At 40.7% G+C, this 23,009-nt stretch overlaps 1 protein-coding gene across 1 annotated transcript in view; it reads right to left on the reverse strand.

Moving 5' to 3' along the window:
* SKAP2 (src kinase associated phosphoprotein 2) overlaps positions 1–23,009 on the reverse strand; it is a gene marked incomplete at both ends in the record, with an annotated part of 160,855 nt that overhangs the window by 33,652 nt on the left and 104,194 nt on the right. Inside the window, 3 exons of the mRNA XM_080701665.1 lie at positions 19,208–19,345; positions 19,704–19,767; positions 20,643–20,767. Of these exons, the coding sequence (XP_080557791.1) occupies positions 19,208–19,345; positions 19,704–19,767; positions 20,643–20,767 (327 nt within the window). The remainder of the gene's footprint in view (positions 1–19,207; positions 19,346–19,703; positions 19,768–20,642; positions 20,768–23,009) is intronic.

Genomic DNA, 23,009 nt, shown 5'->3' on the forward strand with positions numbered 1-23,009 from the left:
CCGGATCTGACTGCGGCGAGACATGAGAAATGCAGCAAATTAAAGCACTTTGCATAATACAAAAGGATGGCACGCTTAGGATACAGATTGCCACGTACCCATGGAGGGCTGTGCATCCACTTTCAGAATTATGTCTTGGAGGTGTTTTCAATTCTAAAGTTAAGAGGTATTTTCTTGTCACAGAGACAAATTTATGATAAAATGTGTTATAAAGTCTGGAAAGGGAAAGATCTTCGAGAACCAAGATGTTTCTGCGGGGAGGAGCTGCCAAAAGACGCAAGCCAGAGCCTGCAGGGGAAGATGGGAGGTTAGACGCACAAAGCTCATCTGGTGGAGGTCCTGGTGTTCATTCCCTCCAAATAGTATTTTGATGCTCTCCGAAGTCCAGCAGAATCAAAATTTGAGGTTAAAACTCAACACTCTCGCTCAGTCTTGGCCCCCTAAAGGGACCGGCTGAACTCTCATCTGAACATTTCTCTTACTTGGATTCCAGAAATGAAGCCAACATAAACAAAACGTCTGCTCGTCTGTAAAAGAGCCAGGGTATTTTTAATATACACGGAGGGCATACCAGATCTGACTTTTCCAGGGTCTCAGTCAGAGGGTCCCAGGGTAGCAAATGAAGTCAGCCTGTCCACTCTGGAAGGCAGCTCCCCGCCACCTTCATGGGCCGGCGCCCAGGCAGCGTCAGGGCCCCAAGACTAACCCCTGGCCTGTTTTCAAGTATGGCAAAGCATTCTTGTTTCCTCATCCCCAAATCACAACTGTTTGTAAAGTTAAACAGGATATTTAAGATAAATTTTTCATGTATGGAATATTAAGATGCATCTTAGGGTTTTGTTTCCACATAATTAAATGAAACAATCAAACATGCAAATTAAACAGCGTGCCCAAATACGGTATTTAAAGGGTCAGTCAACGTTTCCTGTCCTTACTTAGATTAAACCACTGATTTAAAGAGAAGACATGAAACTACAAAACCGATTTCCCTAAGCAGTCTACTTAGAAGAACAGTATGAGCTATGAGAATGAAGTCCATGCTTGGGGTGAAGTGTTTCCATGCACTCTAAATAAAAGTACTGATTGACCAGCAGTTCCAGAATCCAGGTAGCTTCACTGTAAATGACTTCTATCAGATGATCCCTTCCTTAGCTTGGGAAAATAATTTCTGGATCAAAAAACTAAAGAAGAAAAATTCTCTCAATATAGTTCACTGTAGCGAGGAAATACAATACATGGCTTGGCCTGCGTCCACAGGGAAGTCTGGCTTCCAGATGCTTCTTGCCAGCCACAGCGGATCCAGCAATGTTTAAACAACTGACAACGTGCGCTCACAGCGCCGACGACACAGCGCCCAAAAATCCAGCAGGAGCCTGTCTCTCGGGTATTTCCTTATATCGAAAAATAAAATCCAAACAAAACCAATCAGAGACACTCCCATACACAATTCACAAACCAAAAGACCCAACATGGCGCAGATAGGCTTCTTTCAAGTAATGCCACCAAATTTACATTAAAATTCACAAATAAGATTTGTTTTATTTGTAACGAGAAACTCAAAATATGTCAATGTTTTTCTTCTATTCTTGAAAGCGAGAGATATAACTACAGTTTTATTATCTATGCCAAAAGTCCAATAGTCTCTTCCCAGCAAATTCACTGTGCCCACAGCCTGTTCATTATAATCATATAATTTATACTAATGTCTATCACACCCTAAAGGCCATACCTCTTGCTAGCAAGTGCTCCTGTTGGTTTGAAGCAAATAAAACTTGCAAATATGTTACCGTTTTTGGTCTCCAAAACCAGCAATTTTACAAGATTCAAGGGTAAAGTGAAACTTCAAAACACCAAGCAGGTACGGTGGTGTACATAACCCCAGCTACTTGGGAAGACATAGGCAGGAAAATCTCAGGTTCAAGGCCAGTCTTTGCAACTCAGTGAGACCTTGTCTCAAAAGAAAATAAAAATGGTTGGGAATGTAGCTAAGTGATAGAATATCTGTATAGCATAAAGGAAACCTGGTCTCACCCCCAGGTACTGAAAAAAAAGAAAACAATTTTTTTTACGCAAAATGGCAGCCTAATTTTTTTACATACATAATGTCTGATATCTTCATAACTAGCCCACGAGTATATATCAATTAACCAAATGGCCTTCTTTCCAAGTAGAAATATTCTGAGTGAAATCGGCACCCTACCGTAGCACATTCTAGCATAAAAAATACTGTTAATGTTTAATATGAAATCGGCTGTCACAAACGTAGCCAACAGTGAAGAGGCTCGGATACAAATAAAATTACTTTGTGTGATTTTTACTATTTCCAGACGACAAGTTTCTTTGAGATGATATTCTCTCTCTCTTAATAACAAACAACTTCTGTCACATAATGTTTATGTCACATACGTTTTACAAATGAATAGTGCAAGAACGGGCTTGACATTCCGGGGGAGAAAAGCGACGGGCATGGGGAATAAAATAAGTTATTTAAACTAGAAGGACTTCAGTTGATTGGAATGCCAACTCCATTTTTAAGACTTACTGTAAAGTCACCACGTTAACCTGATTTAACATGACTTGAAATGCAAATGTGTATTCTTCTCAAGCTTATAAAACTAAAGTCTACACTTGGGTCTGATGGGACTCTACCTTGAGATAGTTTCTGAGTAGTTCTTCGTATATATAGATGCCATTCTTACGCTAAATAGTACTAAGTGACTATTTAGGATCATTTCCTTCACAGATTCAACAGCCATTTAAGATCTCTTCCTTCATAAATTCAACGAAAATTTCTTATGTCAGGAAGTAATGAGTTGCCGGGTGTGATGACGCACGCTTGTAATCCCAATACTCGGAAGGCCCAGACAGGAGGATTGCAGGCTCGTGGCCGGCCTCAGCTACTTAGTGAGACCCCCTGCAACTCAGTGAGACTCTGTTTCAAAATAAAGAATAAAAAGTAGGGCTGGGGTGGTGGAGCTCAGAGGTAGAGTGCCCCGGGTTCCATCCCCAGTACCGCAAAGCAAGCAAGCAAGCAAGCAGGAAAGAAAGGAAGAAAGAAGGAAAGAAGAAAGAAAATTTAAAAATAGGGCTGGGAGTATAGCATGGAGGTAGAATGCCCCTGTGTTCAAAAAAAAAAAAAAAAAAAAAGAATTAACGAGTACTAAGAGTATAGAGCCATCAGCACTCAGGACCCAGGAGAGAGGATATTAGATGCCTCGCGTGGAGTCTTGTTTCCAGTACATATTCAAAACTGCGTTTACTTATATCTGTAAACCGAGCACTTATTTATAATTAAGTCTCTGTTTGTAGTATCTTTGTAATAATCAATGACTGGTGGCTAAGAATTCAACCTCTAGCAATAAGGTCAGCCCCCAAGCTGAAACAAACCTGTCTCTGCCTCCTCGCAGGGACAGCCGTCCGCAGGACTGGGTAAGGCCTGGAGTCAGAACATGGGCAGAACAAGAGACAGGGCCTTGGGCCTGTGAGGAGCAGCGACTGGGACCCCAGTGTCCCAGAGAAGCCACAGGAAGCCTTTCATCTTCCCAGGGCTCTGGAAGGCTTTGGTGATGGGGTTTCTGCGAGAAATCAAAACCCCGTGTTTGTATCATCTGAGCTCCCCTCCAACGTCATGTGCCCAAACCGAGAAATTTAACGCAAAAAAAAAAAAAAAAAAAATTGTGCAACCCCTGAGGCTCCAGCAGAAACACTTCCAGAACCCAGGGCGCACGGCACTCCCCAGGGGCAGGGACAAGCCTCCGGAGCGCACAATACACACCGCTACAGAAGGCCGGCCCAGCGCCCGACAGTTCCTGCTCTACCAACTCAGAGCGCCCTAAGGGCAGAGAGGAGAGCTCAGAAGCCAAGGGAAATCCGAGGAAATGCAAACCTCTACTTCCACAGCACTGCCAAGCTGGAACCATATTTTACGCTAGCCTGGTCCCTGTACTTCCATCCTGTGAAGGATGGATCCCAAGTGAGTATGTTCTGGGGCTCTGGACCATCTGGTTTTTAATATCTCTAGCAATGGGGTTTCTTCCACCACTTCCTTTAGAAAGCCTTTTATTTTTAAATTGCTGATAGGGCAAAAGAAAAAAAATAGGTTTAAATGTTGAGGGGATTTCAGAGTTTTTGTTTTGTTTTGTTTTGTTTTTTTGGTATTAGGGATAGAGCCCAGTACCTCTGAGCTCCACTCTCAGCCCAATTTTGTATTCTTATTTTGAAATCTGGGATCCTCCTGTCTGAACCTCCCAAGAACTGGGATTACCAGCGTGCGTAACCATGCCTGGCTTAAGAGATACTTCTTAAAGTTGTTTTCTTTTTCATTAATTCTTTTGTAACTCTTTTCACAAATATAAATTTCCTCTTTCTCTGTAACACTGAATATGCTACAATATTTGGCCTTTTCCAAAAAGATAAATAGTTACTCCGTCTAAATATTTTATTTATTTATTTACTTAATTCATTTTTTGTGTGTGGTGCTGGGGATGAAGCCCAGGGGAATTCTACCTTCGAGCTACACCCCCAGCCCTGTTTCTTATTCTTTATATTGAAACAAGGTCTCACTAAGTTGCAGAGAGTCTCACTAAGTAGCTGAGCCTGTCCTCGAACCTGCGATCCTCCTGTCTCAGCCTCCTAAGCACTGGGATTACAAGCATGTGCCACCACGCCCAGTTTAAGTATTTTTAAAGAAGTCTTTTTTTTTTTTTTTTTTTTAGTAAACTCCTTCACCTTGATCTCTTTACATTCATCTTCAGAATGCTCTAGAAGGCAGTGTTCAGAAGCACAGAAAGCTCGTGGAGTAAGCAGGCCCCTTCAGATGTCTTGTCCGGCCCCTGGACCTCTGGCTCCTTCTCTGTTTCGCTTTGGGCTCTGGTTACCTCTTCATACCTGACTCCTTTCACTTGCTACACTTTTTCCTACTGAATGAACCTTGAGTAACATTGGCCAACACTGTATCCTGAGTGTCTAGCACCGGGCCTGACATGTCATAACTGCCCAATAAATATCCGTTGCATGAATACTTTGAATATCGAACTGCTTGCATAAAAAAGCAGGTTTATACTTTTCCCATTCCGGGTTTTCACTTTGTCAGCCTGCCTTCTCAGTTTCTTGGCTAGAATTTTAGATTTTTTTTTTTTTTTCAGAATACCTTTAAATGAATGCTAGCTCTCGGGAAATAGTAAGTAGGCAACTAAGCTCAAAACTTAACATATGTACATATCTGGGGGTTGCTGTCCTTTATACTAAAGTCTTAAGCAACACAGGGTTATGGGTATAAATGACCTTTACACCTGAACCATTTCGTCAGGTTAGGCTTCTAGGGCCAACTGAGATGTGAAGGGATTTTGGAGAGAAAACAGGCAAATCAGAAAAACAAACTGAGGTTGGCTGGCGAATGAGACAGTGTGGGCAATGTGAAATCAGGAGCAGGACTTGTGGTCCATGGGGCGTGAGGAGGAGCTGGCTTCACTGCAGGGAAGGGTGAGTGGGTTAAAGAGGGTTCAAGTGTGCCATGGTGACAGCCCCCGCCTGTGACCCCAGGACCTGGGAGGCTGAGACTGGAGGATTGCAGGTTCAAGGCAGCCTTAGCAACTTAGCAGGACCCTGATTCACAATAAAAATAAAATGAAATGAAATAGGGTCTATTACCTCAGACATAATAACAAAAAAATAAAAGGAAAGTGTGCCATGGCTGGTACTAGGAGTGAGTAAGCGAGTTTACCCACAGCCCTCCTCTTTCTAGGCATCCAGGCATTGGCTATTAACCTTCTTTCACTGTTCCTTTAACCTGCTTGTGCAACTTTGCACATCTGAGTGTATTTTGAAATGCAAAACTCATCATTTGCTTACTAGTAACAGTAATTCCTTGGACAGCTGGCCTTGTAGATATCAGCTTTGAAAAATCATAGTTGTGGCCGAGTTCAGTGGCTCACGAAACCCCAGTGACAGAGGGACTGAGGCAGAGGACCGCAAGTTCAAGGTCAGCCTGGGCAAAGGAGACACTATCTCCAAAGAAAAAATATATAGGGCTGGGAGTATAGCCCGGGGTAGAGAGTCCCTGGGTTCAATCCCTAGTACCAAAAACCAACAAAAAAAACATATAGCTATGATCCTGTGTCCTTTAGGTCTACTTTACCTATAATGAATGCAGGGAGTGAAGGAGAAGGTCTAGGCCTCCCTGGGAGGATGGGCCCACCGCAGGGAGCCAGGAACCCAGGCTGGTCCTGCTGTGCACTGCGGACCATCTATCCTTAATGGTACAAAAGATTTATAATATGAGGACATTTCGTCACTCGATGTATTACATTTCATAGCTTTACTTGAGCCCATGCTCACTGGAATGGTAATGTTAGATTTTGATGAAGTTTGGAGAAACCTCCCATTCTTCAAAGTAGCACTGATGGTTAACTGTTCAGTAATAATTGATGTTACGAGGAAAAGAATCATCACACAGAAAGAACGTTTCTCTTAGTTGAACTAGTGGGACTTTGCACTCCTATTTATTAATTTCTACGAGGAAGGCATGTATGTAAGGGATATACCCTGCATTGTAAGGTTTGATCTCAGCCTGGATGAGTTTATAAATATAATAATGGTAAGTGATAATGATCCACCCATTAGCTTGTTTGCCATATAACAGCATGTGAAGTGAGTAAGACGTGCAGAACAGCAGGTACCCGTGTTTTAAAAGGCCAGAAAGTCACATGTGAATAATTCTCGGATGAACGGTGCTACCCAAGTCCAGAGAAGCAGAGGTCAGTAGTGCTGGGATGGGCAGCAGAGGCTTTCCTGGCTAGAAATGAACAAGAGCAGAGCGTTCCGTGCAGACAGAGTGTATGAAGGAGACGGCGAAGGTGCAGGACAGCGTGTCTGCGGGAGAGCAAAGAGCAGGTGGGTTTTGCCATGTTGTGATGGGGATTGGGCTAGGACACGAGGTTCGGTCAGACTGGGGAAGGGCCCTGAATGCCGAGGTAAGGGGGACGCACTTCACCCTGTGGGCACCACAGAGCCATTCAGCATTAGGGAACCGCAGCAGGACAGGATTTTTAAAAACTACTGAATTCTCTTCTATTTGAGGATCTCTTTCCCCATTATCTAGAGCCATTAGCTGGCTTATAAAGAAGGTTTTGGATTGTTACACCTGGTGTCTTCCAACACTAACTAAGCTGTTCTAGATCGACCCAGAACATTGCTGGAGGATGCCCTGATCCTGTACTTGCTACTGCGACATGACATCACACTGTGTTTAGCACGAAGCCATCCTAGACTCATAAAACACTGTACCATGCTCAAGAAACACAGAGCGTCTCAATAAGATGAGAGCTCTACCTGAGTGGATTTTGAGAGAATACCATATTTATACCAATAATAGAAAATGGTTTACCACATATACAGAACCAACGAGGGCTTTTTCATTGTTTCTGATGCAGCGACTAAGAATGTTACACATGGGTGTAGGTATAGTACACCAGACTTGGGAACTGGATAGAGTGATATACACTTTTTTTTTTTTTTTTTGCGATATTGGGAATGGAATCCAGGGGCATTCTATCTCTGAGTTACACCCCCAGCCCTATTTTTTATTCTTTATTTTGAAACAGGGTCTCAGGGTCTCACTGAGTTGTGGCGGGCCTCACAAGTTGCTGAGGCTGGCCGCGAACCGCCATCCTCCTGTCAGCCTCCCAGGTACTGGGACTCCAAGTGTGCGCCCCCACGCCCGGCTGACATACATCTTTGATTGCTTTTTTTAGAGTTAGATTCCATAGCCTGTTTTTGTAATTGTATATATGAAGACAGAGGCTACTTACCCTTCGGCTTAGCATCCACCTTGTACTTGATAAACAGTGAGAGTTCAGAAGATATAGTCGAGTTGGGCATGGATGGTGTAGTTGGGGGTGAAAAATCAACTGCAGTTTTCTGTCTACACGTTGTCTGGATTTCTGCCCTTGCATGGATTCATGAACCCAGCACGCTAGTTTAGCATAAGGCACGGAGCCGAAGCAGGGGCAGGCCTAAGGTTAGTGAAAAGTTCAGTCTAGGCAGAGCACGAGGAATGCTACCTGAGCATTCTACCTGAGTGGTAGAAATGAGAATGGAAGCTCCCCGGAGGGCTCAGCAAGGGGCCAGAGAGGTCACCAGCAGAGATTGATTTGGCTGTGTTATATTTTAAGATCCATCTGTTGGCAACGCATAGAATGGACTGGGTTGGTTGGGAGAGGAACACACACAGGAAAGGGGCGAGCACTTAGGAGCGTGTGTAATGATCCACGAGGGAAATCAATAGAGGCTGAGTGAATGCGGGGCGAAAGGGGGGGCGGTGGTGCAACGGCAGGACCATGGTACTCGGCCCCTGCTCTGACAGGGGGCATGGGTGATCAAGGAAGGAGGCAGGATGGGTTTGAGGGCATTTTTTCCCTATTCTTTGATAACCTGAGTGACTAGTGGTACTGTTAACAGAAATAGGAAAGGAAGGAGGAAATTAGTAAGGAAGATGGCAAATTTGATCTTGCATATGCATTTGTTCTGATAGCCCATAGTTCTTTGACGTGAGGTGAGAGCTCAGAGAATTAGCCAGATGTGAAGAGGAGTGCGGACTGGCTTGTGGTCTTTCCCAGTGTCTTTCTCGAACACACGCCACCACACGCTGCTTGATGGCTAAGAACAAGGTGATCGGAACCACATTTCTGTTGAGAGGCAGCCTGGCCGCTGGGTGTCCAGAGTCAGGAAGCCTAGGTTCCAGGCCTTGCTCTGCCTCTTCCTAGTTTGTGATTCCAAGCAAGTTACTAAATCTTCCTGGGCCTTAGTTTCCTTATTTGTAAAATGGATGGTACCAGTACCAATGTCAAAAAGGATCTGTTTACTATATGAGCTAGTATGCAGAAAAGTACCCCACTCACACTCAGGGCTAACCATTATCATTATAGTTATCAGCATATATAAAGAATATAAAAATATTACCTCTTTATATTCATTCCACAAACTAGCTACCCAGTGAAGATATTTTACTTTGCTCTAACTCCATGTAGTGATACTAGTTTACATGTAGTGATACTAGTTTAAAGTTGCCCAGAGAGTCTAAAGACAAAGAATTTTCTCTAAATCAAAACTTTCGTCACATTTGATCACATCACAAAAAGCAGCATTTGATGACTGTGGGCGATCTCCTATAATTATACATACGTGCCTTTAGCGCCCCAGCCCAGGAGCCCCAGGAGTCATTTCTGCACACAGGCTGTGCGTGGGTTCTACACGGTCCCAGCTGACTTGGCTCTGGGTCCTCTCCCCACTCACTCAGCCTCTCACTGCCTGGCTGCTTGCAGGCCTCCTTTCTGTGTCTTGAACACCCCAGCAATGGCCAGCCTCAGGGCCTTTGTACTTGGTGTTCTCTGCGCCTGCAAAGACCTCTGTTGGGCTTTTTGCATTTACCACTTTAACTCAAGAGGTTTCAGTTTATATGCCACCTCCTCCCCGACTACAGAACATAAACGACTTGGTCATCTCCAGTATCCTCTTATCTCCCTTCAGAGAACTTACTACAATCTGAAATTATCTTAATAGATACCTTACCTGCTTTTTCAGGTCTACGCTCTCAACAGCAAGAACAGAAGCTAGCGTGGTGTGATAGACTTTTAATAAATAGCCATCACATGAATGAACTATATACCAATCAGGTTATATGAAGAAAAGCTAAGACAGAATAGAAGCAAAAAGTTACACTATTGAAGAAATACAGGATCAACTAGAAAACAAATCATTTGAAAGAATCCGAATGAGGAAGCATCAAGAATTCTAAGAGTGCTGAGATGCTTAGCTATAAATACTGTATGTACCAAAAAAGTAAATTAGGGAGGACAGAAGGAGCCATATCAAGACAAAAGGGGAGCTCAGTAAAATCAAATTTTCAGTATGAAAGTAAGGACCAAGATGGAGGGCAGGAAAGTCCTCTGAAGTCCTTCTGAAGAAGTGATTCTAGCTCAGGGGAACCAGACCTCTGGGTGACGGACTGAGCAGCTGGAGAGACTGAACCCACAGGGCACAGTCGTGATGGGGACCGGGCATGACGCCCTCCCAGGCAGGCGCTGTGCAAAGCAGGGTGAGGCTGAGGACTGTCAGAGAGGCCAGAGGAGGAGGCAGGGGATTTGGGATCTGACTCCCAAAAGCGCTTGGAAATATGACTCGGATTCCTCTACAACCGAATTCCCTTGTTCTACTCTGAGAAAACATTTTCTGTCCCATCTCAATTCCTGGAATATGGAACAAAGGGACTAATGGATAAGTAGCTACAAGGAGTTATTTCTTTGTGAGAATTCTAATGAAGTTCTAATAAAGAGGAACAAATCTATAAAAGAATGTTTTCTTTGAAACAAAATCAAGGTAAAATTTCACTTACGCTTAATTAAGTTTGATTGGATTCTTTTCCACTTTGTTGAAAGCTTTGCCCTGCTTTAGTACTTGTGAGGCCAGATATGAAGAGTGCTTATATTTATCACTGACACTGGGTTGAACTTGTCCATTCTTATGAATCATTGCTTTAAAGTAAGCAGCCAAGTACTCTTAGGAAGTTGATATTCCCAGCGGACCCATCTGCAAAAAATAGTGAAGCTTGATACTCTCCTGCTGCAGTCTGTCTCTAGCGATGTATGTGTTCACATAGGGGAGTGTGTGTGCATGCGCGGATGCGAGGGCATGCGTGCCCCTGAATACTTGTGGGCGTGTGCATTTCTGGGACCTAAAGACACAATCACATTTTTATGAAGCTACTATAAATTTTGCCACAGTCTGACTTGTGAAAATATGCAGGAATTCAAAGCAAAAGGCAGCTATGATCTGCTTACATTCTACATAAAAAGCAAATCACGTGTCTGCAAAATGAAGACTCCAGTTAAAAAGTCTGATAAGAGCCGGGCCCGCTGGCACATGCCTGTAGTCCCTCCCAGCACTTGGGAGGCTAAGACAGAGGACTGCAAATGCAATGCCAGCCTCAGAAATTTCATGATACCTTTAGGAACTGAGAAAGATTCTGTTTTAAAATTAAAAAAAAATTTAAAAAGGGTTGGCAGTGTAGCTTGGAAGTAGAATGTCCCTGGGTTCAACCTCTAGTACAAAAAAAAAAAAAATCTGATATGAAGGTAGTTAGAAGCCTTTAAACTAATTGTCAAGATTTTTTGGTGGCAAGCGATAAAAGCACTGAGCTGTGTGAGTTGGATATTTGACATTCTGGCACAGTGTTAGGATCCTTCACATAAGGGTCACGGAAAAACCTTAACAGCCAACCCTATTAGTGTAATTTCTCTTCTTACTTTATAAACGTTAGCTGGTTCCCCATGCAATGTAAACATAAATATATGAGCCTGAAAACTTCAAATTCAGAGGCTAACTAATCCAATAACTTCTGGTGATTTTTTTTGTAAGGCCTTTTCTCTCGTTAATGTTTCTACCCCCCTTCCCGTCTCTCCACGTGTGCTGGGTGCTTATTCAGCGCTAGTTCTTGAGTCATTTCTCATCATTGATTTCCCTAAATATGGTTTAAAGCATGATGCCCAAAGTTTTTATCTGTGCTATTTTTAGGCTTTTTTGAACTACATATTTTGACATTTCTCTTGTGATTTCTTCTTTTAACTCATTAGCTACTTAGGAGTTTATTTTCAGCCTCAGAATGTAAAGGATGATGGGGTATTTTTAAATATTGAATAGTGCTGGCTCCTAATGAAATTTTGCTGTGAAGAATATAAGGCTCTATGACAAGGATTCGTTGAAATTTGTTAAGATTTCAATTGTGAATCTATATGTAGTCAGTTTCCATGATTATTTGATGTACACTGAAAGAATATATTCTTTGCTATTTGCAATGCTGGTTTATATCCTTTTAGATCTATTAAGTCAAGTTTGCTAATTTTGTGGCCCCAATTTTCCATATACTTACTAATTTTTGCTTCTCTGGTCCGCTAGTTTCTAAAAGTGGTATGTTAAAATCTCTGAATATAACTGAGGGTGTGTCAATTTGTTTTTGAAGTGTTTGTGTTATTGACTTATAGGTTATATAGTTCGATACATTTAAACTTTATCTTCTCTTATTATTATGGAATGACATTCCATTTCATTCTGTAGTCCTATGATTGCTTTATGCCTTGAATTCTATATTGACTGATAACAACACTGTCATAGTAGCTATTTCTGAATAGGACTGCCTGAAATATTTATTTACATTTCCTTACTTTGAAACTTTCTGCATGGCTTTGTTTCAGGTGTATCTTTTCTAAGAAAAATACTGTTGGATTAAACAAAACGTGGCCATTTCTTTTAATACATTAATTTGGTCAGGTTACGTTTATTGTAAATGCCTTTATAATAAGTCTTATTTTCCCTATTTTGTCTTTGCTTCTTTGTTCTCATTTCTGCCTTCTCTTGGGTTTAACATTTTCTATGCAGTCATTTTATATTTCCCCTCTATTTCTTTGGGAAACTTAAGATTTCTTTTTTTTTTTTTTTGTTCTTTTACTTACACTGAAGTTTTAATACCTAATTCCTATTTATGAAGGAAAAAAAGACTAAAGTTACCCAGGCCAGCACTCAGTTAGCAGGCTTCCACCACTTCCATCGTGGCCTGGCTAACACTGTAGTTATTGGCTACATTTAGCTCGCCCTCTTTTTCAAATTAAAAAAAGACAGGCTCATTAAAAATGACCTGCTGATAACGTCACTGACATGTGACCTCTCCCTGCCGACTACTGTTTCTTGTAGGCACCACCTCTCTTCTAGCTAAAGCATGCAGGAAGGGGCAGACCTGGGATTGGAAGTGATGTTCTTTTCCCGTCAAAGTCCCTGTTCTTGACCACAGTAATCTGCTAGTCACACAGTGTGAGGATTCAGGTGTATGGGGCAGGGAAAGTGGAGACAAGAAGCAGAGAGAGAGGAAGAGGCCTGAAGGCAAGCGTGGTGAGCGCTTGCACAAGGCTAGTTTTGACACTATCTACTGGAGGACAGGATTCCTATGTCGGAGAAGCGAAGCAGCCAACTCATGAGCCATTAAATAATATAACATACGCAAGTGACATAATCAACATGGGACTTGAGGGTGTAGTAGTAGGCCAAGGCTTGGGTCAGAAGGAGCAGCAGGGCCGGGCCCCTTACAGGGCCAAATCAGGATGGCAACATAGGTCCAATGGCACGTGGTAGGTGCTCAAGAATACTGGTGGACTGAAGGACATTAAATAAGAAGAGAAGGATGGGAACGGAAAGGGGCAGGGGGTGAGGAAAATAAGACAATGCCAGACATCCAAGCAGCCCTGCTCCTGCTTAGCCCTGCAACCTTCCAGAACGCTGGGCTCGCTTCACAGAAGGCCCAGGCCCTCAACCCACACAGTCTTTCTCTTTGGCCTCAAAAAAACAACCCCATCAGAAGAGAATGCACCAAGTATTGACACAGCTACCATGTCAAAAAGTAAAATAAAATAAAAAGTTCTTCCCTCACAGACAGCAGCTTGTGGGAATGGAGAAAGTACTTCCCTACTATTTGGCCTTTGAGGTCATCTTGATCTTTCTCCTTTCCCTGAAGACAGAAAGGACTTCAATTCTGTCCCTTGAAGGAAGGGAGCAGTGATTGACACATCCAGACAAACTTATATAACCTAAAACAATCTATGGAAGCCTTACTTTATGTATGTAAGAAAATCGATGCTGTGCGCACAAAAAGGAATAAACTCACTTGGAACTTGGGCTATGCATCTATCTATCTATCTATCTATCTATCTTTCTTTCTTTCTTTCTTTCTTTCTTTCTTTCTTTCATTTTTTTGGTGGTACTGGGGATGGAACCCAGGGGCATTCTACCTCCAGGCTACACTCTCAGACCTATTTTTATATTTTATTTGGAAACAGGGTCTCTTAAGCCAGCTGAGGCTGGCTTCGAATCTGCGCGATCCTCCTGTCTCAGCCTCCCAAGCGCGGGGATTCCAAGCGTGCGCCACCACGCCGGCGGGGTTATGCATCTTTCTAACTCAAGAGAGATGACTGATGAGATAATGAGTCAAAAGTTATCTACTGCATCCCTTGGTTGAAGCCAGAGAGCTCTTTGTAGTGGGGTCTTTTCTGTACACTGTAAGATGTTTCACAGTACCCCTCCCCTGTATCCACTAGATGTCCAACACACACGCGTGCACACACACACCAGAGTTTTGACAAAAATGTGTCTCCAGGCACTGCCAAATATCCCCCCTTGGTTGAGGACCACTGACATAGTTCCAGTTTGCAAAAATGGATCATCTGATCTACCAAAAGAAAGATGTATTTTCCATGCACATAGGTATTTTTGGGTTTTAATAGGCATCAAACCATCTCTTGTAATGAAAAGAACATATTTGCAATATCAACAGCAAAGCAGAGAAAAGCTACGTGATGAACAGAATTGTACTCTGAAGGAGGCAACCTGAAGGGCACTGTCACTATGATTTACATTATGATACAATACTACAATGAGCCGAAAAAGTATATAAAAACAAATAAAGGACACTGAAAACACAGCTATACTTAATAAAGATAAAATAGGAACAAATATTATATTGTGCAGTGACCCTAACTTACGTTTCCCTCTTTTTTTTAATAACCTCAGATAACCCTCTCAGCAGAGTTTGAAGCTAAAATCATCCAAAATTTTGACTCTAAGTTTAGTTATCTACTTGGAGAAAATATTTATCATACTACGTATTAGGACCCGATATCACCACACTTAATTCAGTACCATAGTTTTAAGAAAAAAGAATGCTGGCAGGCTGCCTGTACTAACAATATGAAAATGTTGAATGTATGTGATCCTGTGGAAGTTAACTGGCATCTTTCCACTGTATCCCAAAGATGGAATGAGAAAAAAAGGGGTGAATTCAGAACATACCATTGCCTATAACAACACTAACACCAGAGACGGCAGGGTCTCTATTGCCTTTATAACAACTTAGTAGTATGAGTGGTGATTATTCAGCAAAAAATAAAGCTAAAATATACTTTGAATTTGTAACCACTTACTGATTAAATGTGCAGTTGTGCCCATTTGCTAGAAACGACCTCAAATTTAAGTACCAAAACACTGTCCTTTTTATGTATACATAATAGTTTTGCATAAAAACCTTAAACCTGCATTTTACTTTATATTTCAATATAGATGCAGATAGTTGGACTGAATAAATTTAGGTGTAAATGAATGACCAAAGAATAAAAACGTCCTTTTCTGGCTCAGAATAGTTTAATCTTTCATTCCAATAAAAAAAAAATGAAATCACTCTTAAAAAAATAGGTTAATGGAATAGAAATTTGTCTTCCTGGTTTATGTTGTCCTCTCTTCTCCAGTCTACTTGCCAGAGACATTTCAAGTACAATTCTTTAAAGCTGCAGATTTAACAGGCTAAAGGGCAGGCCCTATTCTGTGACTGGGCTGACTCTATTCAGTCTGTACCAAAAAAAAAAAAAAAAAAATCTTTCTGTTGTTGTTTCTGCACAATTGCCTGCCATTGACACAGGGAAGGGGACGTCAAGAAACACAGGAACTAGAAGAGAACAACTTGGGGTGAGTTCTGCAACAATTTCCCAAGTATTTTTTCTCTTGCTTTCAGGACTCAAAATGAGACAAAATGGTTCTCTCCAGTCCTAATGAAAATAACGAGCAATTAGCTCTGGAATTTGTGCTTCACCAAATGAACCTATTGCTGCGGAGTAGAACTATTGAACACACTTCGACCCATGTATTAGCTGTGCAAACAAAAATACACTGCAGAAATATTACAATGTATGCAAAGCTGACTAACCTATGCTAGTAAGTAATAGACCCTAAAGGATGCCAAAACATTAGGGTGTTGGAAGAAAAGCCAAATACCTTTAATACTGCCCAGAAACAGCACTGCCTCAACTTTTCTGCACATACGTATAAATCCCCTAAACACAAAGAATAGAGAAATTTATTCTTGTTCTTTTATGAAGTTGGTTTAAAAATTAATGAACAAGAAATTAAAGTGAAGGTACTGTAATTAAAGTTAGAATATTCTAACTGAAAAACAATTACAATGAAACTATTTATACTCTCGTGGAATTATAAGCATTTTTCAAGGGATATTTTACAATACAATTTGTGTGTGTGTGTGTGTGTGTGTGTGTGTGTGTGCGCGTGCGTGTGTGTCTCACTTGTTGCAGCTGTCCTCAAACCTATGATCCTCCTGTCTCAGCCTCCCAAGTACTGGGATTATGGGAAGGTGCCACCATGTCTAGCTTTACAAAATAATTTTTTTTTTTAGATACTAGGAATGAAACCCCAGGGCACTCTACCTCCAAGCTACAACCCCCGCCTTATTTTTTATTCTTTATTTTGAAACAGGGTCTCACTGAGGTACAAAGGGCCTCACTAAGTAGCTGAACCATGATTCTCCTGTCTCAGCCTCCGAAATGCTGGGATTTACAAACGTGAGCCACCACGCCCGGCTACAATATAAGTTTTTAAACAATGCTATCTTCTTATTAATCTTGAAGCTTAAACACTGAAGGTTTGTTTCACATTTTAAAAAATACACTTACTAACAAAAAGCTTCGTTTTTGGCTTGTGGCTTAAAAGAGCATGTTGAATGCTGAGGATTTTCTTCAAACACACCTGTTTGCCTCATCTTTTAACCAAGAGGTCTAGTCTTCAAAAATATGTAATTGACAGAAAACTGTGTTGAAAGAGTAGCATTCCTTCATTCTGGGAACTTACCCAGACAGATTCCAGGGAGATAGAGTTTTTTGTTGTTTTTTTGTTTTTTTTACGGAACTGGAAAAATCCCAACAGTACATAAATGTGTTCTGCGCTTCTCCACCGGTCTCATCTCCTCAATCTCAATATTAGATTTCAAATTTCACAGAAGAGAAAGCAGTAAGTGTCATTCTTATTTTGAGAGAAAGAGATACTAGTTTTAATTAAAAAGTTACCGTCCTAGTCTTAGGTATTCAAATAAACAGACTTCTAATTCTGAAATAACGTTAGGGCCTTCACTAAGAAAAATCCCCTCTGCGGCTGCTGGCTCAAACTCGACAAACTTGCTGAGCTGTGCAGATGTTGGAGGGCCTCTCAGTCACACGGGGAAGGAAGGCGCAGTAGACATCCCACAGCTCGCTGCAGCAGCTCCCTTCCCAGGGGCATAGTTGAGGGCTCTATCAAGCTCAATCACCCCATACGGCAACCGGGGATCTCAGCCAGGGACAAAGAAATCTCAGAGCAGCTAAAATTTCTCCAAGTACCATAGCACGAAGTAACACTACTTAGAGGAACCAGTTATTTGCAACAATTATGTGGCCCCAAGCCAAAAAAATAAAAAAAGGACAAAAAAGAACATCTGTAGTGAAAAGGACATAAAAGATGTTTCTTTTTTTTTTTTTTCTTGACTCTTTGGTATGGGAATGACTATGAATATATGATCATTCTTCTCCATCAGTTTTTTTCTTTGGGTGGTAGGGAAAGAAAGGTCAAGTTGAAGAATCACACAACTTTACAGGCAATGATGATAACACATTCACCAGAGAGGAAGTGCTACGACAGTAATATCAGGTTTAAAGGTAACACACTCTCCCATTTTACTTCAGTATGCCTTCTCACACGTTCTTTGAAATATTGTAAAGACTAAAATAACTGCACCGTTTGTTTTTTGTTGTTGTTATATGGTAGTGGGGAAATCAAACCAAGGGCTTCATGCATACTAGGCAGGCATTCTACCACTGAGCTACATCCCAGCCCAAAAATAACCATGTTGTGACTAAAAGCAAGCAGCCAAAGAATATTTTTCCCTAGAGAACAGGGGCCGATGCTACAGCAAATGCCATTTCTCTAGGATAAACCCAAAAGGAGGAGGCTATGGGCGCACAGCTCCACCAGGTAACTGAAATATACAGATCGCTGTTCCCCATAAAATCACACTTTTGTACTAATCGTCTTCTGTCAGTTTTAGGTCTTGAATTTATAATAGTTATAATTATTCATTGTTACTTGGTCAAAAAAACATTATTGTGCCATCATTTAAGCATCTGCAAGAATTCACCAGATGTAAGAATGGAAGTAATAATGGTGTTACAATGCACTGTGGCTTCGTGTGATCCAAGCGTCAAGCTGGATCACCTCATCTGCCCTTCCCCGTGATACTCCTCCCATTTTATAGATGAAGAAACTGATTTATAACATCATGGAACCAATAAATGATAGAGCCCAGAATTTAAACTCTGGGTCTTACTCTCAAGACTATGCTGTAATTTTTATGTTTTACTGATAGTACTGAGGATGACATATGGACATTAATTTGGAACATCCTAAGTATTTTTAAAACCACTTTTAAAAGTTTATATCACAAGGAAAACAGCCTCTCCTCAAGATGCTAGTTATAATCTCACTTATGTTGCTTATAATCCCTCTTTCTTCTCTACTCCTGATTTCTTAATAGCCAGAAAAAAAAAGCTCATTTCAACCTAGACTATTAATGATGGAATTCGCTGAGTGTTGTGATAGCGTAAAGTAGGGTCTAAACTTTGGGTGTCTCTCTTTCTGTTTGAGGTGGATTCTCAAAACTACAAGTCAAATAGCCAATAGGCAATTTTGTGTTACATAACAGAAACCGGCAGGCACGGAAACACCTACTCGGGTCAGAGAATTTACAATAAGCATTTACTTTTGATTTCACCTTGCTGCTAAAATATCAATAAAAATAATCTTCCAGCCTCAAAAGGCCTTTGTTGGTAGTGCGGTTACATTCCTCCAAGACAACGCAGCACACCCCAGCAAAGAGGAACGCAGGCAGAAGTGGATGACATATGGGCTGTGCGTGGGACTTCTGCTTAATGGAACTTCCAAGATGGATAAATAAAAAATGATGTGTGAGTTGGTGGAAAAAACTGTAAGGCAAGTCAATTTTTTAATTAAAAAATTATGTAGCATAAACAATGCTAATGAGCCAAACGTCCCAAGAGATGAAGATTGTATCTGCTTCATTTTAATGTTTCACTTTTCCTAAGTGTGCATCCGGACTTCCTCAAGCAGAACCCCTTTTGTAACATAGAGTGAGGAAGATTTTCTTTGTCTTCATTCTTAACAGCTCACCATTTTCTACTCAAGTTGTCAATGTGGTGACAAATTACACACACACACACACACACACACACGTGCAAAGAGAGCTCAAGTATCTTTAAATGAATCACCAGAAAGTAAGTACCTGGAAGCTCCTCATAAATTTCATCACTGATTGGCCAGCTGCTCGCTGGCGGACTGCTGATTGGTAGAGGATGATCGACGTCATCATATAATTCTCCTCTCTCATCATCATCCTCAGGAATAACATCAGATTCCATATCTACAAAACAGGTTTCATGATGCAAATAATAAGAGACTGCAAACACAACTTCTGAAACTATACTTCCTACACAAACACTGCCCTACAAGGGAACAACGATATTGCTGTCCACTATATTTTTAACGTAAAACATTTTTTTAATTGGTTGTTTTATAGACGCGTGAACTTTAAAGTTGTCAACTGGTACTTATGGAAAAGATGCTCTTTGAAATCTGAAGTGACTGGTGTGTGTTAAACCAGATGTGTTCCCTTGGTCAGCCTCACAGAAATCAATAGGCTTTTGTGTATGAAAACCAAAACTACGCAGTTACTTAGTGTTCCAAGGTTGTGATTATTGATGTTCAGTCGGTTCTCTTACCCTGTAATACAAATTTCAGCTGCTGTACCCATTCCTCAGCGTCTTTGGGAGAAGCTGCCGTAAACTAATAAAAACAAACAAATAAACAAACAGTAAGTACAAAAATCCTCGCAGTAGAATTGGAAGGCATGTTGCATTCTTATCATTTCTTTAAGGCCATTAGTAATTCTTTTCATGTCTAGCGGTACTTTTCTTGCAAGGATGCTTCTTATAATGTACAGTTAATTTTGACAAATTTACGTAATTGAAGCAGAGGATGATGGATTTGAAACTCTGATCAGCAGCTGGCAGCTGTGCAGGAAAAAAAGCTGCTTCTCTTCATCAATGTCAAAGACAGAAGTGATGAACGAAATTTGCCCTTGACAATTAGAAGACACCCATGAATTTCTTTAGACTGCTGGGTACAGTTTTCTTAAAAATGTTCTTGTCAGATTCCAACACACTACCTGACAACTTAATTAACTGGCTTTCAGCTGCAATCTCAGATATTTAAAACTTATTAAACATACATTCCATATTGATGTCTAGCTGATAGCTCTTGAACTGCAGAGCTGATGCTGCCTTTATCTTCATTTCCTCCCACACCCCTGAGCCATACGATATGCATTAACACTCTAATATTTTCCCTCTGATAATTTCCCTCTTTTGGCTATATAATTTCTTTTAGAAAATCAGTTCTATTAAAATAGATATAAAATGCTATGTGTGAAGTAATTGACAAATTACATATTCGCTTGCTCTTTTTCAAGAAGATATCACTTGAACTAATCAGATTTTAAATGTATTTCCTCTTATGTGAATGTTCAAGGTACAAAACCCAGTATTTTTTATTATTAATAACATGTCAGCGAGAGTTGTTTTAACAAAATGTTAATGCCCCTATAAATGCAATCAGAATATCTTATCAACTTAATTTCAAGGGAACATAAAAACCCCAACCTGATAGACACGCTTATCGGGAGCAGAGATTTCGAAGCAGCAGCCCTTCTTTGAATCCTTCCTAAGACTGTTATTCATCCTGACGCGGTAGCCATCTATTGCAAATTCACCTTTCTGCTGTTTGTCTGTTGAAGATAAAACCAGAGTTAGAATTTCATTTACCACAGAGAATATAAATGTTGTCAATTATCTTTTATTTAGGTTTGTCAATTCTTGGCGTCTAAGAATAGACTCTTTGGGTCATATTGCTTAGTAATGTGATGTGTAAGTAACATTTCTATAGGTCATTTTTAATTCTAAACTACGGTACTATGCGGTCTAATATGGAACAGTGAGGTCGAGAAAGAATATTGTAGGGAGCCAGAGGAAAAGTCTAGAGGAGGTGGCCTTGCTCAGAGGAGGTACAGAAGTGAGACCCTTGGATGTAAGAGAGAGCTAGAGTGAGACCTTCCTGGACAACCCCGCTAGAAAACGGTGTCTCTTTCATACTTAGCAAGCCAGTGAGAAGACCTGTGTAGCTGAAACTTGTCGAGATTTACTTAATGCTCTCTCCCTTCACCAACACCTCCCTCACCACCATACATACACCAAAACAGAGTCCAGAAACTTTTCCTTTAAAAATAAAAAAAACTCCCAGCCTGATACAAATCTCGCTCTAAATTCTAAAAGCAAAGCAAAACAAAACCAAACCACGAATTATGAAAAAGATGTGAAGGGAAAACGAAGTGTTTTGATAGAGAAGAACAGGGAATTAAGTACAGAGCATCAGTCACCAAAAAAAGAAAGAAAAAGGAAAGAGATGTTTCCTGACTGGTCAGTAAACAGCTAAACTAGCGAAAGCACTCTGAGCTCTGATGATGAAGATTCACAAGACGAGGGCCTGAGTGTGAGCAGATATTATTTTAAAGACAACACAGAACTACAAAAGTATTTGACATTCTAAAACAGAATCAAACAAGCCAGATTTCCCACTTCACTCAATTGTGCTGCTGAGATAAAAAAAAAAAAAGCTGCACAGACAGATTTCTTTCCTAGGTTAATACACAACATGGAAGCCAGGCTCAGTGGCACACGTCTGTAATCCCAGGACTCGGGTGACTGACACAGGAGATCTGCAGGTTTGAGGCCAGAATCAGCAACTTAGCAAGACTCTCGGCAACGTAGTGAGACCCTGTTTCAAAAAAATAAATTAAAAAAGGGCTGGGGGTATAGCTTGGAGGTAGAATGCACCTGGGTTCAACCCCTAGGACCACAATAATAATAATACACAACAGTGAAACCATGAGTAGGGATAAGCTGCCTATTTTACTAAGTTGAGGGGAAATTTAGAAATGTTTCCATTTATTGGAAGAAAAACTCAGTTCAGTGCATCAGTGAAATATCTATCTTCTTTTCTTAAATACTCTATTTTAGTGCCTGAAGTCACATACATTTTTACAAGGTCGTGGAGATCACATCTTGTTGAAAATGTCAAATGAGAAATATGAGTTAGAAATTCCTAACTTAAGCCGGGCGTGGTGGCGCACGCTCGTAATCCCAGCATTCGGGAGGCTGAGACCTGGAGGATCGTGGTTCGTGGACAGCCTCAGCTACTTAGTGAGGCCCTCTGCAACTCAGTGAGACCTGGTTTCAAAATAAAGAATAAAAAATAGGGCAGGGGGAGTAGCTCAGAGGTTGAATGCCCCTGGGTTCCATCCCCAGACATGAAAAAAAAAAATTCCTAACTTAAACCTGAACAATCTAATTATGTTTAGTTAGAATTTCTGTATCTGGGAGACTGAGAAATTCAAATTAAAAATTTTAAAGTTTATCTGGTTGAAAGAGTCTACAATCAACTCTGTAAGACTCACAAACTATACCTTAAAGGTATGCTACTTCTTAAAGTGTATTTTATATTAATAGGTTTCTATGATTGCATGAATTTGGGGAGTCTTTTGCTGAATTAAACAGCTGTGTAAGTTCAGATTATACAGATGTGTTCTTCTTAGGCTCTTAGCATACTTATATATTAATTAAATTTCAATCAGAAAACCCTTTTTTCACAGAATATTTTATGGATCTGGTACACCCAGGACATATTTTACAAAATATCTAACTTTGGGGAAAAAGTATTAAAATAATAAATAGTTATGAATGTTTGGCTCTCCTAAAATTCTCAAAGAAGACCAAAAGCATTAATTCCCTCATTTAATAAATTTATATAAATTAAATTTTTACAACAAATTTATATTAAATACTTAAAATAAGCCAGGTAGTATTAGAGGTATGCTGAGACAAAAGCTAATCACACTTTTTAGACCTTTGCCACCTTCCCACTCAAAGACAGACACACACACACACACACACACACACACACACACAAAGCAC

This window comes from Muscardinus avellanarius (genome assembly GCF_963383645.1).
Source record: "Muscardinus avellanarius genome assembly, chromosome: 9".
Classification (NCBI taxonomy): domain Eukaryota; kingdom Metazoa; phylum Chordata; class Mammalia; order Rodentia; family Gliridae; genus Muscardinus; species Muscardinus avellanarius.